Source organism: Dendrobium catenatum, unplaced genomic scaffold (genome assembly GCF_001605985.2).
Source record: "Dendrobium catenatum unplaced genomic scaffold, ASM160598v2 fragScaff_scaffold_1427, whole genome shotgun sequence".
Lineage (NCBI taxonomy): Eukaryota > Viridiplantae > Streptophyta > Magnoliopsida > Asparagales > Orchidaceae > Dendrobium > Dendrobium catenatum.
This window is the reverse complement of record NW_021319889.1, coordinates 1,312,139-1,331,558: the sequence shown is the minus strand read 5'-3', so window position 1 is coordinate 1,331,558 and position 19,420 is coordinate 1,312,139. Positions and strand designations below refer to the sequence as shown.

Here is a 19,420-nt window from a genome sequence, read left to right as displayed (position 1 = left end):
AGAGAGATAAGTTGAGGTGACCTAAAAGGTTGGTTGGTATTTACCATGGAATGCATGTTCAGTCACTCTTAGTGAGGGTTGTGGTTAATTTTTACTATAACTATTTTAAGAAGAATAAGAAGCAATTCCAAAAATCTTAGAGTTCTGAATGGTTTATGCTATTCTTTTCATTTGCATCGGAGCCGCTTGAGGGCTGCATCGGCAGCACCGCTGCATCTTGCGTGCGATGGTAATTAATGTGAATTTGAGCGTTTTGGTAGTTGGGATTTTTGGGTTTAGCAGTTTCAAGGATCTTCTTTCATGGATCTTTTGAATAGTCTTTAATTTTTTCTCCAATAATCCACGCTTATTATGGTTTTACAACTAGCTCTTTCTGCACTTGGTATCTCTCGTCATATGTAAGGTTGGCAATGGATGATCAAATAAAAATGGTTCAATTACTAAGATGAAACTCCAGAAGATATATGCCTAAATAAATTTTGGAGTTTTCCTTTCGCAAGCCAGGACAACCTGAAATAAAGAATGTTTATTTTGCTATGTCATAATCTTTCTCTGTGCCTGGGCGATGATGATGAAAATTGAAATCTCATCACATTGATGATGTTGCCCCATAGAGTAGAGCAGGATTCGTTTCTATGGTGCTTCATGAATATCCTATATTCTTATCCATTGACGATGGAGTTGCTTTGACGCCCGTACATGCCGGGGAACCGGCCTGCATCTATTTGTGTTTTACTGGGCAAGAGATGCGGGCGAGGGTGATTGCGAATGATTGAACAAGGGATCTGAGACGTCTATGGAACATTTGCTCTGAACAACAAATGAGCCCATAAGAACTTGTATCACAGATCAAGGTGGCCGCGCAATGAACCTATATTCTGGTACTCATAAGAGAACGTTGGCCCAAGCTCTAATGGTTTTAGAAGTCTAAAAGAAAACTGTCCCATATGAAGCATAAATCTGAGCGGATGGAGTGGCTTTCTCTTCTGTTTTGCTTCTAGCAGTGCTTAATGCTGATGATTTTTTTGCCCTAAAGCTTTGGGTCGTGCACGCTCTCATCTCTCTCCTCGTCTCTTTTGAAATTGGCATAGATGATGAAATCAGCATGAGAGCGATCATACCTGGTTAGGCTGTGTTTCCGAATGTGCTTAAGATATAGCAATGTTTCTTTTGCGGTGGTGCCGGGCAGCTTGATGGCTGATAATCTATGGGAAACGCGCGTCTGTGTGTCACTGTGTTACGCCAGGCCCCTCCAGGAGGGGCGGCCTGGACGGTCCAGAGGGCCGGTCGGTCTATTCCAGCGACGGAATGCCCAGCGGGAGCCGGTGCTTGGCGGAAACTTGGTGGCGCCTCATTATGGGCTTAATGCAGAGATGAGGAAATATTTTGACTAAGGGTGTTTAGCGTCATCTTGTAAATATTCCTTTTGTCTTTAATTAGGTGGTTTTGGTGTCTTGCCTCTTGGCTTCGCCGGAGATTTTTGGAGAGTTTTCCTTCTTCGAATTGAAGGAAGTTGTATCTTGGCAAGTGTTTTCATCCGTTATCCGAAATATAAAGTGTTTGTCGTTTTCCTACGCTTTCATGCTCAGATTTTTCTTGTATTTTGGCTGTTTTTTCTGCTGTGGACAGCAGTTTTTCCTTGGATGTACTGATCTTGGTGAGAAACAATTGGAATCCAAGTGTTTCCTTCCATCTGTTATAAGACAGGTGGGTGGATCTGCTGAGGATGGAAACAGGCGAATCTGAAGACCCAACTGCACTTTCTATGCCATTTTTCTGTAACAGATTTTCCGTTTCTGAGAAATACATAAGTGATGCAGTGATCTTCAACCAAAAATAATTTCATTCTAGTCTTTTAGGGGTTGTTCATGTTGGATTGGATTTAACTTTAGTGAGATTTTAGTCAATTCTGTAATCCAACTAGTATATCTGGTAGGGTGAAATCATATATTATTTATATATTAACACAAATTATTTTTTTTTTTTTGGCTCAGCCGCCAGTGTTGTTGCCCGGTATCACTAGATTATACAGCCCCAAACTGGAATGCTCTTACAGTATGAAGTAAATGCTTTGCTCATCTGCGAAAACTCATTTTTTAAGTATCATCGTTTGCTTCTGTGTATCTGTTGAGTAATGGCAACAGGCTGTGTCGTGTGTAGCTTGTGATAAATTTGTTGGTGATCCTGCTATGTTATTTCAGTAAAGGTGAATTCTTGTTTTGAATCTCTATTATGTTTTCCTCCTATGTTGATGTTTGCGGTTAAGTTATAAGGTGAAAGCATTAATATATATGGTAGGGCTATAACTGTGTTTCAAACCCAAGTTGGTCTGACCATTTATTTTCCTTTTTCAGTTGGATTACACAAAGAATAACCTTTAAGCCATATCTTTTTGCTTTGTCATTGATGTTTCAAACTAGAAATTTAAAGAGGATGTTATTTTGTGTATGGCTTTTTTGCTGGTGATATTCATCTTAAGACTAGAGAGGGAGTTGAGGTACCTTAAATTATGGATGTTAACCTTAGGTTAAGGTTTTCGCGTCGTATATCTAAAAAATGATATATGGAGTGTAATTTTAGTAGTAATAGATCTACTGAGGTGGATAAGCAAGATTTGGAGAAGTATGGGAATCAGTGCTACTGTATATGATTACCAAGTTAGATTAGCATTTTCTGTGAATTTTGTTGAAAAAATTTCAGGATTTAACACTTGATATAGTAAATTTGGATTTAGAGGATGGGTGATTGAGGAATAAATAAATGGACTATTTGATGGACAAAGGAGATCGAGTCATTGCTTGTTTGACTGCTGGGTTTAAGTGTATATCATGCAACATTCACACATCTCTTTGGCTATTGGTTGAGAGTTAGGAAAAAAGAAATGATGTTTACGACGTTGTAAGGTTGGGTGATTGATATGCAAATATTGTTTGAATGCTGTGTTGTAAATCTTAAAAACTATTATTTGATGTTTAATCTTATTTTGAATAAATTTTTAGGATTTTTTTTTTGTCATTGTAATTTAATTAAATATAAATTAGAGAGGCTTTCAAGAAACTGAAGTGGAAAGCAATGTTTTCTTAATGTTTTTCCATAGAGATGTGGAAATGGGGATATTTTTTGTAGCTGAGTTTTTGAATATTTTATGAATGACCAAAAAGGTTGTTGTGAGTGGAGAAAAAATGTGTTGGTGTATTAATTTTAAGGATAGATGTAATGCACAAGAGTATGGCGAATATGTGATTTAAGTGATGTGTCACATTAATTATAGGAGGGTAAGGCTTTTGTTTGAGATGGCTTTTTATTGCTTCTTAGAGAGCTTTTTTTGAGCCATGCGTTATGAATTGATACAATATATCTTATTTTTACCATATTTTATTAATCTTCTACTAATTATAAAACTTCTGTCGGGTCGTCCTCCAAATTTAAAAAAATTATTAACCTCTTTGGCTTCTCTCTCTATCTCTGGTTACATATTTCTCTTATAAGTATACTCCGCATCATTGCCGGCTGCTCTCTCGTTATATTGTTTTTGTTAACCTCGCCTGTCTTTCCTCTCTCATCTGTGGCAATCAAAAATTTTATAAAAAAAAAAATTTAGGCCCTTAGTCTACCGCTGGATAAAATAGTTATGTTATGTGAAAACAGAAATATCATCTTGTGCTCTTGGTGAAAAGCTGGAGCGGGCTGGGTTAAGGGCAATGCTTAATGAAGCTTATGGTGGTTTAACGAGCCGCGTCGAGACTGAACCGCGATAGAGTTCGAACGAATGAACTTTTTTGAACGTGCTAGGGCTACGAATTGTGTCTGAGAAACTTGACGTGCTTTGAGCCGAGCTTGAGCTCGTTTTTTGACAACGGAGCTTGGACTTGAACAGCAAAGCTCGGCTTGGCTCGAATTCGTTTGGCAGCCCTAATGATTCTTCAATTCCATCATGTGATGATCTCTATAATGATTGTGGGGTTTAACAGTTTACTATGATGCCATCTCATATATAAAGCGGTGAGATTGCTTCTTGATGCTATTTGCTATTTCTTACTCTTGCAATGGCAGAGCAAGCTTGGAGCCTTGGTATTGTGGGAAACCGCTGCATTGTGCGTTGGTGTGTGGAATAAATAATGGATTCTTCATATGGAGGAGAATTGAGTTATTTCTCTGTGCCTCTACTTGTGCGTTGTGTGTGAGATAATAATGGATCTTACATGATGGAAAGAGAATCTGAGTTATTTCGTCTGTGCCTCTCTTGTTGGAGGGATCTTCAAGAAATAAAGTTTGGTAATCAAATTTGACGTGTAATGATTTTCCAAATGAGATGTGGAAATGCTAGGAGATAATTTTAATGTGTTTGTAGTAGGTTTTTTAATATTATTTTGTTGCAAAATAATGTTTAGATGAGTGGAGAAAAGTGTGGTTGGTTTAATTTTAAAATTAAAGTGATGGCACAAGAATATGTGATTTATTAGATGAATTAAGCTTAGTGTAATTAAATTAGATTTGACTTCAAAGAATATTTCTCAAACATATGGATCATGACGGGTATGGAAGTTATACATTTGTTTGAGAGATTTGATGGAGAAGTATATTGGTGCAAGAGGATCTACGTATCTTTTTATTGATAAAATGTTTTCTGTAATCGATTCTAAGATGCTTTTTTGACTTTTCTACACTTTGGGTATCCTGCCCTCAACATTTATTTGAGTCAGTAACATGGTACCAAATTTTATGATTCCAGAATTTTCCTCTCAATGTTTGGATTGGGCAACGACGAAATTCATGCGGGAGATCTTTGCTCAGCTAATGGAGCTTGGATGGACGTGCATCTGCGGGCAACTGCCATTCCTTGTTTCTCTGGTAGGGAATTGATGGTTGATCTGCTTGTTGATTAAACAAAGGTGAATCTGAAGCCTATATCTTTACACTTCTCTATAAAATTGTTTTAATATGTCCAAGGAAACTACTGGACCCTTGTGTGGATTATTCTCTTAGCGATTTTGCCCAAGTTGGGAGTCAATCTTTTTTCTCCGCGCCACCGGAGTTAATCTATATATAAAAATGGAGGCCCAAAGACTCTTACCGAGTATTGCTCCACTCCCAAAAAAAAAAAATCAAATAAATAAAGCATGATTTATTTCTTTCTGCATCCTATTGATAACCTTGCACTTTTGTGTCTGTGTGCAGTGATTGATGAACCCGTTGGTGGATTTGCTTTGTTATGCAACAAAGGTGAATTTGAGCCTTTGAATCCCAATTTGTTTGCCTCATTTATTGATGGTTGTTTGTGTTGCTGGGGTAAGCGTACAGCAAGTGAAGTTACCAATGTAACTGGAGAGTATCCATTCCCATCTTGAGAGAATGGAATACAGCAGCTGAGGCTTAGCGAGAGCACTAACTGAAACTTTGAAGAGCTAAGATATATTGATCGAATGTGCAGCGACGACACTAGTGTAAACTGTAACGTTCTGCCTATCTATAGTGGTGTTGCAGGTTTCGTGCGAATAGCAGGCGGCTGAAGAGGGCAATGGTTGGAGAAATGGGAGAAGAGGAGGTTCCCGTGGATGAAGACGCTGTTGAACATGATAGTGTGTAATGTTTCTTCTGTTTTAGAAGATTGCAAAGTAATAGCTAAAAAACAGAAGCTTATGATCATGTAATCAAAACTATCCTTTTTTTTATATAAATCATTAATTTGATTGCATAATAAATTTTGTTTTAATATAAATCACTATTGTTGATTTCTTTCTATTAACTCATTACGAATCAGCTAATGTATTATTATATGCGAAAACCTATGAACGTTTGATCCTTATTTGATTTTCTTTTTCTATCTTGAAGTTGATATGCTTTGACCCACTCAGGAATTCAACCACCAGTTCTAGTAATATAAGCTTCATTGGAGTTTGAGCAGTTACTCGTCTTCTTCCTCTGTGAATTCTCCAGTATCCACGGCTTTGCTTCTCAGAACTAACTCCTAAAGATAAAGAACACACCAAGAAGACAAAACAGTTTAAAAAGCTCTCCTCTTTCCTTCTCCATTGTTAAAGAAAGCACAGAAGTTGAGCTGAATTTAAGAACTGTGCAGGGGATCACAGCAGATTCGGATTGTAAGTTTCTATATATACATAACCTAATGTTTTTATTCTTGATTAGGTAGGTAGTGATTACATAGTTCTGTATTTTTCAGTTTTGATGCTTAAGCTCTGAAACATTATGGAAGCAGCAGAGATGGTAAAGTGATTTATGCCTTCAATCAGAGTTTAGAAGATCAAGGCTTTCTTCTCTTTTCCATGTTCTGTACATGTATCTTCATCAAAATTGCACTTAACCTCCCTTTAAAAAGAAAAAAAAGGGAATTAATTTGGTTGAGACATATTGTTGTAATTTCATTGTGATAATGTGTTAATTGTTCTCTGCTTAATTCAAAGCAAGAGATCCCTGCAAGTCTTTAGTCTTCCATGAAACTTTTTTCCGAAGAACACCCACTGTTTTACTACTTATATCTCCAACGCACAGCGATTAAAGCATCAAAATCTGCTATAAATTAATCTTAAGGGTATAACTTCTATTTATATTTATAACAAAGCCCTACATGGAATCCTGTTTGGGTACATATTGGATACCAATCTCTACATGGGTAGGCGACTTTCGGTATGTCGTACTCATCCATTTTTCATGCTTTGACTTCGTCACAAATTGATGGCCTTGAGGCTTGTACTATGAATGCAAACTTTTAAGCTGCATATCAGATAGAATTTATCGTTGCCGCAGTGCAGTTCAATGTTGCCGTGCATCACATAGTGAGGATTGGATGTAATATATGGCATATGGTAATTAGCAATGTAAATTAGTTTATCATCCGTTGTTGAGTATTCATTCATACTTATCCATGAGATCATTGACTAACCATACACATTGGATATGGGTAATCCATACACATTGGATATGGGTATCCAATGCAGGACTTTGATTTATAATGATATTTAATAGAAAAAGATATCATTACTAATATCTCTATGTAAGTATTTGCTTTGTAAATTATCACATAGAATGGAAAATAGGGTAGTTACAATTTAAAAAAATAAACACATGCACACATTTTTGACAAGTAGTACAAATATGAAAGCATGATAGATGAAGGACTTCCAACTTTGGAAAATAGACTTTAAGAAACCCCAAACACATTCATTTTGGAGACCAGTACATCCTCATTAAGCCCATCCAAAGAATCTATCAAATGCATTCTGAGAGATGCTGGTCCGGAAGCCATTTCGATGCCTAACTCAGCTGCAACCCCAAAGATGGATAGGGCACAGGCTGTTGCCTCTAAAGCTCTTAATGGTTCGATCGAGATGAAGGCAGCGATAAGGGCGGTGACGGCGCAGCCAGTTGCAGTGATCTTTTGCAGCATGGAGACACCATTTCGGGCACCGACAACCATATGGCCATCTGTTATGTAATCAACAGCTCCTGATACTGCAACAATGGCACCACTGGATCGTGATAGAGATTTTGCAGCTTCCACAGCATCAAAGGATTGATGGGAACTATCCACTCCCTGAACAGAGGTTTTTTATGATTATCAATGATTAATGCATGATATAGAAGACTAACAGAGAAACTTTTTAGTTATTCCACACATAAATCCTTTTTTTTTTATTGGCATGATCTATTACTTCAGATGGACTAAAATTAATTATCATATGTAAATCATTGTGGTGCTTTTTCATTATGTTGGTAAACAATTTGTTAAGCTTAATCCTAATTCAAATCATAACATCCAGTAAGATACAAAAGATTTCAAAAAGGGAAAATTATAATGAAAAAATAAAAGGGGCGAGGATATCCTAATCAAAATTTAATAAGGATGTGTTATAAATCACTTGGATATGCTCTAAGATGAGTATAATATAAGAATTGGTTGACTGCTCATAAAATGCACTACTCTAAAAGCAAATGGCACTATTTTCTTTGGCTAAAATTTGAATGTTGTTTCCCATATTAGTTGAGTGTTTGTATCTCACTCTCAAAACAAGCTTTGTTCTTGAAAGAAAGGAGGGATGCCGCCAAACAAACAGTGAGGGAAGAGAGACCATTGAATAGGTAGGTGAAAGGGAAGAGAAAGTGAACTAACAAAGAGCAAGGGGAGAGATACACCAGCTGAGTGTAGAAGAATAAAATTCGAAAGTGGAAATCCTCATGCTCGAAATTTGTTTATATAACAAACCAATGGATTTCCCATGGAATTTTTAATGAAAATTGCATCACCTTCCTATGAAAATTTTGTCCATAATTTCATCAGTAACTCAAGTTTTTGCAGAAATTTTCACTTTTTTCCTATAAAAATTCTATCAAAATTTTGTCAATGACTCAGTTTCTTATAGAAATTATATTGAAAGTTTTTTTGGAAACATGACAAAATCATTGTCAGTTTTTTTATGAAGTTTTAGTTTCTGACGGATAAGTTACAATGAAATATTCATGTTTATGATTGTTGATTGTTACATAAATCTTTATTAAAAGGGGGTTATACACACTATATACAAGCTCAGCAGCAACACATGTGCTATCACATGTGCACATTAAGTCCTTTGTTTACTATCCAAAACAAAATAACAAACTATTAATATCCTCATCATACATAAGGCTGCTATGCATGTATTCACTACCCATAAATACCAATCAGCTCATATACAGTTAATGAAAAGTTAGAGAAATTCTAAAATCCGCCATTTATATTCTTCTATATTTTGAAATCTGCACATTTCCTCTAGGTATCAGAGTTGTTCTTCTCCAGGTTCGATATCTCTATATCAAACCATGAACGTCTCTTTCTCCCTCCCACAATCAATACCACTTCAGTAACCCTTCAACAATCCATTAATCTTACCATCCCTCCCACACTTAAATTTCTAATGAGTAACACAAAACTTTCGTCGACCACCTCAAACACCAACCCACTTCATGTTCCCCCTCCTAATCCCATAAACCACATCCAATCAGCCACCATTTCCCATCACACACCTCCCAACCCCCACGCCACCTTCATCTCAAACCGATTCACCCCTTAAATCTAACCCATCCCCCATACCCGCCACCCCCACCGCCCACCCCAACTACCTAATATGCCACCTCAACCATCAACCAATACTCCACCACAACTATCTAAGCACCCCATGGTTACTATATCAATCTGGAAATCTCAAACCCAAATTGATCCTCAACCTTCTCCATCAACTCCACGCACCTTGGGACCCCACATCATTCACACTAACCTCCAAATCTATCATCTGGAGAACATCCTATGAATTCATGGCTCTTCAACAACAAGGGATTTTGTCCCTAGTTACTCCTCCAATTGACCAACCCATCTTGGGATGTCAATGGACTTTTAAAGCCAAATTCCATTCTAACGGATCCATTGCCAGATACAAAGCAAGGCTGATAGCTCAGGAACAAACTCAAGAATATGGTATCAACTATGAAGAAACATTTGGTCAAGTGGCTAAGATGTCCATGATCTGGGCACTCACTGCTCTTGCAACTCATCACGACTGGACTATTCATCAACTCGATATATCAAACGCCTTTCTCCAGAAAGAAGACTGCTTTGAATAGAAAACATTTTGATGGGCAAGGAACTCTAGCTCCGGAAGCAGAAATTGTGCAAATAAGATAGAAATAAATTAGGTTTAGCAATTAATATTAACCAAATAAATTAATATTGTATTTATTAAATTTGGGAAGTTGGTGTATTTAGTTTTAGTAATTAATATTAACCAAATAAATTAATATTGTATTTATTAAATTTGGGTAGTTGGTGGATTTACAAGGTTTTGGAGACCTGAAGTATGGGTAGTCATTATACCGTATCATTATTTACTAAGTTAGGTTAGCGTTTTCTTTGAATTAGTTCATTTGATGACCAAACGATTTCCCTAGCGTGACATGTATCTAGTCGAATCGAGCAGCTCGACGAGACTAATCCAATGGGCCTAAGATTGTCGAATTTTGATATCTTTAATAAAGACATTCAAATACCTAATAAACGGTTCACGAACAAGGGAATCAATATTTGTTGTCTTTTCAAACCAACTCCCAAAGTAATCTTGATCTTCGTTGCCCAGATATCAATCTTTCTAACAACTGTCACCAGTTGATTACAGTTCTTCTGACTTCCGTCGCTTGCTGATTATGATTTTGCTGACTAAACGAGAATACTGATTCTTCCAATTCTCATCATGTAATGCATTCTATATGATGTAAATTTGCTACATCAAACCAAGGCCTTCCCCTACAACACCTTGGTTGGTTGATTTTAATGATTGGAGAAGTCTATGGAAATTCACAAAGATATTGCCCCACACCATATAAGTGTGAAATTGCTTCGTAATGCTACTTTGCTATTCTCTTGCAATGGCACGAAGCAGCTTGGACGGCCCTTGCGTAATGTGGGGCAACCGCTGCATCTGTGCGTTGGTGCGTGGAATAAATAAATGGATCTTCATGATGGAAAGGAGAATCTGAGTTATTTCCTCTGTGCCCTCTAGTTCTTTGGTTTGACTGTTGGGTTTAGCAGTTTACTATGATGCAACATCTCACATATATGGCATTTATGTTTGTATTTAAGTTCTCAAAAGAGAAAAAAAATGATTGTTATGAATATAGTAAGGTTTGGTGATATATATGTGTTGCGTGCGAGAATATACGCGGCGGTAGAGTTTGTAAATTCGCGTCCTAGCGTTGTACGAGTATTCCGCACGCAAACAGAAAAGAAAATGTTAACACCAGGAGTTTTTACGTGGAAAACCCAAAAAGGGAAAAAATCACGGGGCCTCGCCCACTTGCAAAATTCCACTAGTATTTTCGTAAATTACAAATGGCGGATTTCGTCCCACAAGTTGGGATAATCCAAGTACAATTCGTTCCTTCCACGAAATTTACAAAATTCTGCGAATTCCTGGCGTTTCCTGAAAAATCCGGCAGAGTTCCGGCGTCTTCAGGCTGCAGGAAAAATTCCGGCGGCGGTGGTCGAGGAGGCGAGGAATCTCCTATTCCCCTTTCTCCTTCTCCTCCTCTTCTTCTTCTCTCTCTTCACTTGAGTCCCTTTGGTGTAGAATGAGGGCTCTATTTATAGTTTTTCTGGAGTGGCATAGCCCGTAAATAGGAGTGAGATCAAGGGCGAACAGGGAGTGGTTTGAATGGACGGCCGATATCGAATCCTTTGATCATGCACCGTTCGTTGGACATTTGAAGGTCTTAATGATGTCGGAATTCGATGATCTTGGGTTCGTTGGATTCGTCTCGTCGAGCCGTTCGATTCGAGTATAAGCTCGTCAAAATCGGAGACCGTTTGGTAACTCAAATTGCGGTTTGAACCTTCCAACAGCGCTTTGAACCCTTGATTCGGACTCATTTGGGCTTGGATTGGGTTGATCTTGGTGTCGTTGGGTTCGTATTTCCGAGACGCTCAGTTTGACTGTAGGCTCGCTGAAATCGGAGTTCATATGCTCCCGAAATTAATTTTTTAAGTTTCCAACTAGCTTTTTGCCTCGAGAATCGTGCCCGATCAAGATGATTTTGTGATGCCGTATCAATATGAAAATTAGATTGTTTTGAAAACCCTAAAAATATTATTTAATGTTTCACGTATCATTTTTTAATGAATTATTAGAGATTTTTATTTTTATGATCATATTAATAAAATTGAAGTTGGAGATACTTTTAAGAAAATAAAGTGGAAATGCCAAGGAGATCAAGTAATTTTTTTAGCTAAGTTTTTTAGTATTATTTTGATGACAAAAATGATGTTCAGATGAGTGGAGAAAAAGTGTACTGGTTAATTTTAAAATTAAATTAATGCACAAGAGTATGTGATTTATAGATAAATTAAGCTAATGTGCACATTAAAATTAGATTTGATTTGTGTTAAGAAAATTAGAGATAGACCTAAAAGGAATTGGTTAGAAAATATTTGAAATGATCTTTCTTTATTTGATTTTTAACCGGACACAATGGCGAAAAAGGATTCCTTTACCCGACCCCACATAGCTGGACAAAGGCTTGATGTTGTTCTTGTAGTAAGGTTTCGTTTGAGATGACTTTCTTACCTCTTTTTAAAGCAGTTTTCTTTAGCATGGGTTTGGACGCGATATCAATATTTTTCAAAAACAATTTGGATTCATGGCGGGTAGTTCTACTATGGAAGTTATACATTAGTTGAGAGATTTGATGGAGAAGTATATTTAGAGCAAGGAGGATCTACGTTTGATTTTTATTGATAAAAATGTTTTCTGTACGATTTAAGATACTTTTTTTCGACCTCTTTCTACCACTCGGTATCCTAACCTTCCTAACCTCAACATTTCCTTGAAGTTCAGTTAACATGGTACCCAAATTTTATGAATTCCAAGAATCTCTCTCCCTCTCAATGTTTGGATTGGGCAACGACGAAATCCATCGCAGGAGATCTTGCTCACCCTATGGTGGATCAACTATTCTTATACAGTGGCGATGGAGTAGCTTGGATGGCCCGTGCATCTGCGGGCAACTGCCACTTCCTTGTTTCTCTGGTAGGGATTTGATGGTTGGATCTGCTTGTTGATTGAACAAAGGTGAATCTGAGCCTATATCCTTTACCACTTCTCTATAAAAATATGTTTTATTTGTCCAAGGAAACTACTGACCACTTAGTGTGGATTATTTCTTACGATTTTGCCCAAGTTGGAGTCAATCCTTTTTCTCCGGCGCCACCGAGTTATCTATATATAAAAATGGAGGCCCAAAGACTCTTACCGAGTATTGCTCCACTCCCAAAAAAAAAAAAAAAAAAAAAAAAAAAAACCAATACATCCTCATTAAGCCCATCCAAAGAATCTATCAAATGCATTCTGAGAGATGCTGGTCCGGCAGCCATTTCCATGCCTAACTCAGCTGCAACCCCAAAGATGGATAGGGCACAGGCTGTTGCCTCTAAAGCTCTCAATGGTTCGACCGAGATGAAGGCAGCGATAAGGGCGGTGATGGCGCAGCCAGTTGCGGTGATCTTTTGCACCATGTAGTCACCATTTCGGGCACCGACAACCACATGACCATCTGTTATGTAATCAACATCTCCTGATACTGCAACAATGGCACCACTGGATCGTGATAGAGATTTTGCAGCTTCCACAGCATCAAAGGATTGATGGGAACTATCTACTCCCTGAACAGAGGTTTTTTATGATTATCAACGATTAGTGGATGATATAGAAGACCAACAGAGAAACTTTTCAGGGGTTCCATATGTAAGTAGAGTAATGATATATATTCTCCAAATACTTCCACACATAAATCCTTTTTTTGTTTCATTGGTAAGAGCATTTGTCCTTATAGAATTAGGGTTTAACAAGTGCTACATTTAACTGTTGTCAGTTCAAATGAGATGAAGTAGCATACAAGGCCGGCTATTTCATTGGAGTGAGAAAGCAATAGGTTGCCTTTTCATTATGTTGGTAAACAAATTGTTTTGCTTTATACTAATTCAAATCATAACATCCAATGAGATACAAAAGGTTTCAAAAAGGGAATATGATAATGAAAAAATAAAAGGGGTGAGGATATTTTAATCAGAACTTAATATGAATGTGTGCTCTAAGATGAATGTGTGCTCTAAAGCCCATTCTTCATATAATATTATTCCAAAGGCATAAAAAGAAGAATGCAAGCATTCAAATTTTGCTCAAACATGGAGAATTAAATATCTCCTCATTCCTTCAATCATTTTTAGACCTTTACTTATCTGGCAATTGTTATTAACTGTATGAAAACCACACCCAAAGCTGCTCACCAGCACAAACAGAGCTTAGAATAGTTTATATTGGAAAAAAAAAAAAGTGAAGCTTAGAAATATTTTATAAGGAAATTATTGTTGACCTCTTGCTGCATCATGAGATCTCTTGATTTGGATTCTAGTCTTCAATTCCTTGGCTCTTCATCCGAGTTTGAACCAACATATTTGGTAGTCTCAAGAACCTTTGGCCTAATTTATCCTAGCCCCTAGGAAAGTCTAAAAACCACTTTGGGGCCAAACACTTTCTACACGCAAGCGTTTACTAGTTTATAGATTAAACACATGAAAGTCTAAAAATCACTTTGGGACTCATTTTGTTATAGAAATTATATTGGAAGTTTTTTTTGGGAACATGACAAAATTATTGTCAGTTTTTTATGAAGTTCTAGTTTCCGATGGGTAAGTTACAATGAAATATCTATTTATAGCCCCCCCTTTATTACTCGCATTGGTTTCTCTTGCAATTCTCTTCAGACCACGACAAACAAACAAAAAAATCTGTCAAGAATATACCATTTTCTTGTAGTCATAGATTAAACACCTGATGAAGAGATTAGCGGGAACGAATGAAGAATGATGATTCATGCAACCAACAACAAATCATTAGGATAATCATAAACTTATGATGATGAAGAGAATATCGATGCTAATAAATTATCACATTTTAATCTGAATTAACATAGACCTTACTTTAAACTTCAAATAAATCTAGCTGAAAATGTTTATGGATGTAGCTTCATGTCAAGACTCTAATGAAATCGTAACTTGTGGAGTTATACACATTGTGTACAAGCTTGTAACAATGTGTATAACTCCACATGTGACGATTTTATTGGAGTCAAGATTTATACACATTGTATATACACAATGTGTGCAACTCAATGTCTCACGATTTCATTAGAGACCGAGCGCAGAGCTATGTCCGGACTTTGCACGTAATAATTAACAACAACAACACATGTGATGTCACATGTGCACACTACATCCTTTATGTAATATCCAAAACTAAATAACAAACTATTAAAATCCTCACTACACATCATGTTGCTATCCATGTATTCGCTACCTATGAATATCAAAGTAATCAACCCATATACGGTTAATGAAAAGTTAGAGAAATTCCAAAATATGCTACTATATTCTTTTGTGTTTTGCAACATGCACATTTCCTCTTGATATCAGAGCTGTTCTTCTCCAGGTACGATATCTCTATCTCAAACCATGAACGCCTCTTCCTCCTCTCCCACAATCAACACCACTTCAGTAATCCTTCAACAATCCACTAATCTTACCATCCCTCCCACACTTAAATTTCTAATGAGTAACACAAAAATCTTGCCGACCACCTCAAACGCACAACCCACCTTCACTTCCCACTCTGTCTCCATAATACCCGTCAACCACAACCCCAATCAGCCGCCATGCCCAGCATCTCACCATCAACCAATCCCCCTCCACAACCACCTAAGCTCCCCATGGTTAGCATATATCAAATCGGAAATCTCAAACCCAAACATATCCTCAACCTTCTCGATCAGCTCCACACACCTTTGGATCCCACATCATTCACACTATCCTTCAACACAAGGAAAATACTTTGATTCTATCAACAAACAAGAAAAACAAAGCAAGATATAACTTTCTTCAATTCGAGAGGAAGAAATACTCTCCAAATCTCTAGCAAAGCCTAAAGCCCAAACAAAACAAATCATAGATCTCAAAATTCAGTAAATCTCAAGATAACGAAACTCTAGCCTCCCTAAGACTAATTAAACCCAAAGGAAGCTTACTCTAAATAGACTTTATTCAATTCGAGAGGAAGAAATACTATCCAAATCTCTAGCAAAGCCTAGAGCCCAAACAAAACAAACCATAGATCTCAAAATTCAGTAAATCTCAAGATAATGAAATCCTAGCCTCCCTAAGACTAATTAAACCCAAAGGAAGCTTACTCTAAACAGCCCCTAATTCAAATTTTCCATCCTAAACACTCATTAATTAAGTCTTGGGCCCCACAAGGGCTTCCACCCCCTGGTTTCGCCCAAAACTTTGGGCCGCATGCTATAAACGTGAATCGGTCCTTGTTGGACCGGTTCAGTCGGCACCTCCTGAGCCAGCAACATAACAAATTCATGGCACTTCAACAACAAGGGACCTAGTCCCTAGTTCTTCCAATTCACCAACCCATCTTGGGATGTTGATGGACCTTTAAAACCAAACGTCATTCTGACGGATCCATTGCTAGATACAAAGGCTCATAGCCCAACAACACACTCAAGAATATTGTTCAACTTATAAAGAAACATTCAGCCCAGTGGTTAAGATGCCCATGATTCAGGCATTCACTGCTCTTGCAACTCATCGCGACTGGACCATTCATCAACTCGACATCTTAAAAGCCTTTCTCCACGGCAATCTTGAGGACACTGTCTACATGCAACAACATTCTAGAATCAAGGACCCCCAACATCCCAACCACGTGTGCAAACAACACAAAGCCCTCTACGGTCTCAAACAATCTCCCCGCTAGTGGTACTTCACATTCTCACAACACCTAACAACCCTTGGATTTGTGCCAAGCTCAGTTGACCCCTCCCTATTAGTCCATAAGACCGATCAGACACATATCTATCTTCTCGTTACGTAGATGACATTCTGCTCAGAGGTAACAATCCCCACTTCATAGCCAACCTTCTTCAACAATTTCGCACCAAATTTCAACTCAAAGATTTAGGCCCAATCTCCACCTTCCTTGGCATTCAATTCACCAAAATCAAATCTGGATATTTCCTAAACCATAAACAGTATCTCCTCAATATTCTAAATGACATCGGCATGCTAACTTGCAAACCCAATTCTACTCCCCTCTCCCCCAAGCCAATGTACAGCTCACCACCCTTCCCCGAACCCACCAAATATCGCAAGATTGCCGGCTCACTGTAGTATTTACCCCTTACTAGACCTGATATAGCCTTTGCAGTGAATCAAATCTGTCAATCGATGCAAGCTCAATCGGAAATGCATTTTCAAATGATCAAATGCGTCCTCCGCTATCTCAAGTGGGCGACTAACCTCGGCCTCACCATTGACCGATCCAACTTGACTCTCACCGCCTATACTGACACGGATTTGGGCAGCAATCACACTGATCGATGATTAGTTTCAGGCTACTGCTTCTTCCTCGGCACAACTCCCATACTTTGGAAAGCTCAGAAACAAAAAACAATCGCTTGGTCATCTACCAAGGCCGAATACCGAGTACTTCGCTGCCGCATCCTCAGAACTCATCTGGCTACGCTGCTTGCTATAAGATCTCGACATACCCATCGCATCTCCCACACCGCTGTTCTACGACAACACGTCCACCATCTCCATTGCAAAAAATCCGATCCTTCGAGCTCGCACCAAATACATTGAAATTGATCTCCATTTCATACGTGATCACATTACATTCAAACCTCTAATCATTCACCACGTCTTAACCACCAAACAGCTCGCCGACATACTCACAAAAAGTCTACCCATGTCTCGCTTTCATCACCTGAGAGACGAACTGCAAATTCAAACCTTAGAATCTACAATTTGAAGGGGACAAATAGCACCAACAACGCATGTGCACACTATGTCCTTTATGTATCATCGAAAACTGAAACAAACTATTAAAATCCTCATCACACATCACGCTGCTATGCATGTATTCACTACCTATAAATACCAATGTAAGCAGCTCATATACGGTTAATGAAAAGTTAGAAAAATTCCAAAATCTCCTACTGTATTATTCTCTGTTTTCCAACCTGCACATTTCCTCTATAGTTTCTCCATATATAGAGAGGCTATTTGGTTCAATGACATAAATAATACAATGTAATATAATTTCAAAATATCCACTATCTGATTCACTAATATCTTCTATTAGCATTTCATAAATCTTTGCTGTCAGCCAAATCGGTAATGATATCTAAGAATTGTGATAACATTTTAATATAATAACATTATATCAAATGTATTAAACAGATAATTTTGACATGCAATCATACTTAAATCATAATAATATCGATATCTTAATAACATTAAATCAAATAGCTCTTCGTGATCACTTAATATCATCAATTTATTATTATTTTTATTTTGCTAAAACAAAAAATGATAGGTGATTCGGCCCCATACCTTACTATTCCGAATCCTACGCGCCGAAGCCAGCCCTAGAATCTCCGATGCATTGCCCCTAATCACCGCCGGCCGAAGCTCCAGTAAGCCGAGGCAAGCCTCCATTCTGAAATCAGAAGCATTTACAGCAACAGGGTCGAGAACCCATGGCCGGCCGGCAGCCGCTGCCGTCGCAGCGGCTGCTCTCATTGAGGCAAGCCCGTCTTCGGAGAGGGTTCCGATGTTGATACAGAGGGCGTCGACACCAGGAGTGAAATCGGAAATCTCATCAATCGAACTGAGCATCGCCGGAGATGCTCCGGCGGCGAGGAGTACGTTGGCCATCAGATCCATGGAGACGACGTTTGTTATACACTGGATTAATGGGGCTCGTAATCGAAGCTTCTGAAGGAGTTCCCATGCCCGATGGCCCCATTGATCGTCCGGCAGAAGAGGCTCCGACGGCTGTGGAATCTTTCCGGCGGGGGCGTTAGGGGTAGCGGTGATGCCAGTTTGCCTGTCCATGATTGTGGAGGGAGAAGCTTCGCGCCGAGTTGTGAAAAGAGAAATGAAAATCCGCCCTTATATTGATACCAGCTAAGCATTTGAATTGACGGCCAATAAAAATTCTTCCTTTGTATTGATGGTCGATAAAAACTATGTCTTTAACAGCTAACCATTTCTATTTATGGTCCCAACGAGTGCTTGATTGACTAGAGCAATAACTGTTCCTTTAGTGGGGCCAATCAAATACAGCCTCGAAGATTTTTGAGGTGGGTCTTTTCTGGGTCAACCGAGAATTGCTCGTGTCGCCAAACACCCTTTTAAAAATGGCAGCACTTGAATACCCATTTCCAAAAAAAAAAAAAGTTTTTAAATTGATGCCAGCTAAGCATTTGTATTGATGGTCGATAAAGATTTGCTCAAATAAAAAAAACATTAAATTATTCTTAAATTTAATTAGGAAATTTATATGCATATTTTGGGAACATAAATTTATATGCATTAGTGCAAAACTCTATATATTTAATTTAATTTAATTTAATTTTGTACTAAAAAATTATTTTAAAAAACAATAAAAGTGATTCATCCATTGTCCGTAAAGTGAGTTAGAATTTTTCTTAGACTTAAATGCTTTTAATGAAGATTTATAAAGAACTAATCTATAACCAAACAACTCTCTACTTTAATTGTCCATGCATGATTCTCCGTTAGCTTTTAAGGTTAAAGTTTTGTTTGGTACGATTTTTTTACTATTTCTTAAAAAAAGCTTTCTAGTACAAAAAAAAAAATAGACTAAAAAACTGCTTTAAAAAGCAATAAAAAAGTCGTTGCAAACGAAGCCTAACTGTAAGAAGGCAATTACTATGTTTAAGGAGAAATGTCAGCTCTTACTGATATGACATCAGATTGGAGCTATAGCCTGAATGGATATGTGATGCGAGA

The 19,420-nt window shown here is 37.8% G+C and overlaps 1 protein-coding gene and 2 long non-coding RNA genes across 5 annotated transcripts; 2 read left to right on the top strand and 1 right to left on the bottom strand.

Annotated features, from left to right (window-relative positions):
* Positions 1-4,838: 4,838 nt before the first annotated feature.
* LOC110099661 lies at positions 4,839-6,473 on the top strand. 3 transcript variants are annotated; one of them, XR_003702728.1, is made up of 4 exons: positions 4,839-4,892; positions 5,179-5,647; positions 5,856-6,101; positions 6,182-6,473. It is a non-coding gene; the product is annotated as an uncharacterized LOC110099661 (long non-coding RNA). The 3 variants fall into 3 exon arrangements; XR_003702726.1 differs by lacking the exon at positions 4,839-4,892 and adding an exon at positions 5,020-5,077; XR_003702727.1 differs by lacking the exon at positions 4,839-4,892 and adding an exon at positions 5,020-5,077 and having other exon boundaries at positions 5,833-6,101.
* A 536-nt stretch (positions 6,474-7,009) lies between these two features.
* On the bottom strand, positions 7,010-18,617 carry LOC110099688 (hydroxyethylthiazole kinase). Its single transcript, XM_020826916.2, has 2 exons — positions 17,996-18,617; positions 7,010-7,552 (listed from the first exon to the last, which is right to left on the bottom strand). The coding sequence occupies exons 1-2, from the start codon at positions 18,497-18,499 to the stop codon at positions 7,160-7,162; spliced, it is 897 nt and encodes a 298-aa protein (XP_020682575.1). The 5' UTR covers positions 18,500-18,617; the 3' UTR covers positions 7,010-7,159.
* On the top strand, positions 12,062-12,808 carry LOC110099689. The gene is made up of 2 exons (XR_003702729.1): positions 12,062-12,479; positions 12,514-12,808. It is a non-coding gene; the product is annotated as an uncharacterized LOC110099689 (long non-coding RNA).
* Positions 18,618-19,420: the final 803 nt, after the last annotated feature.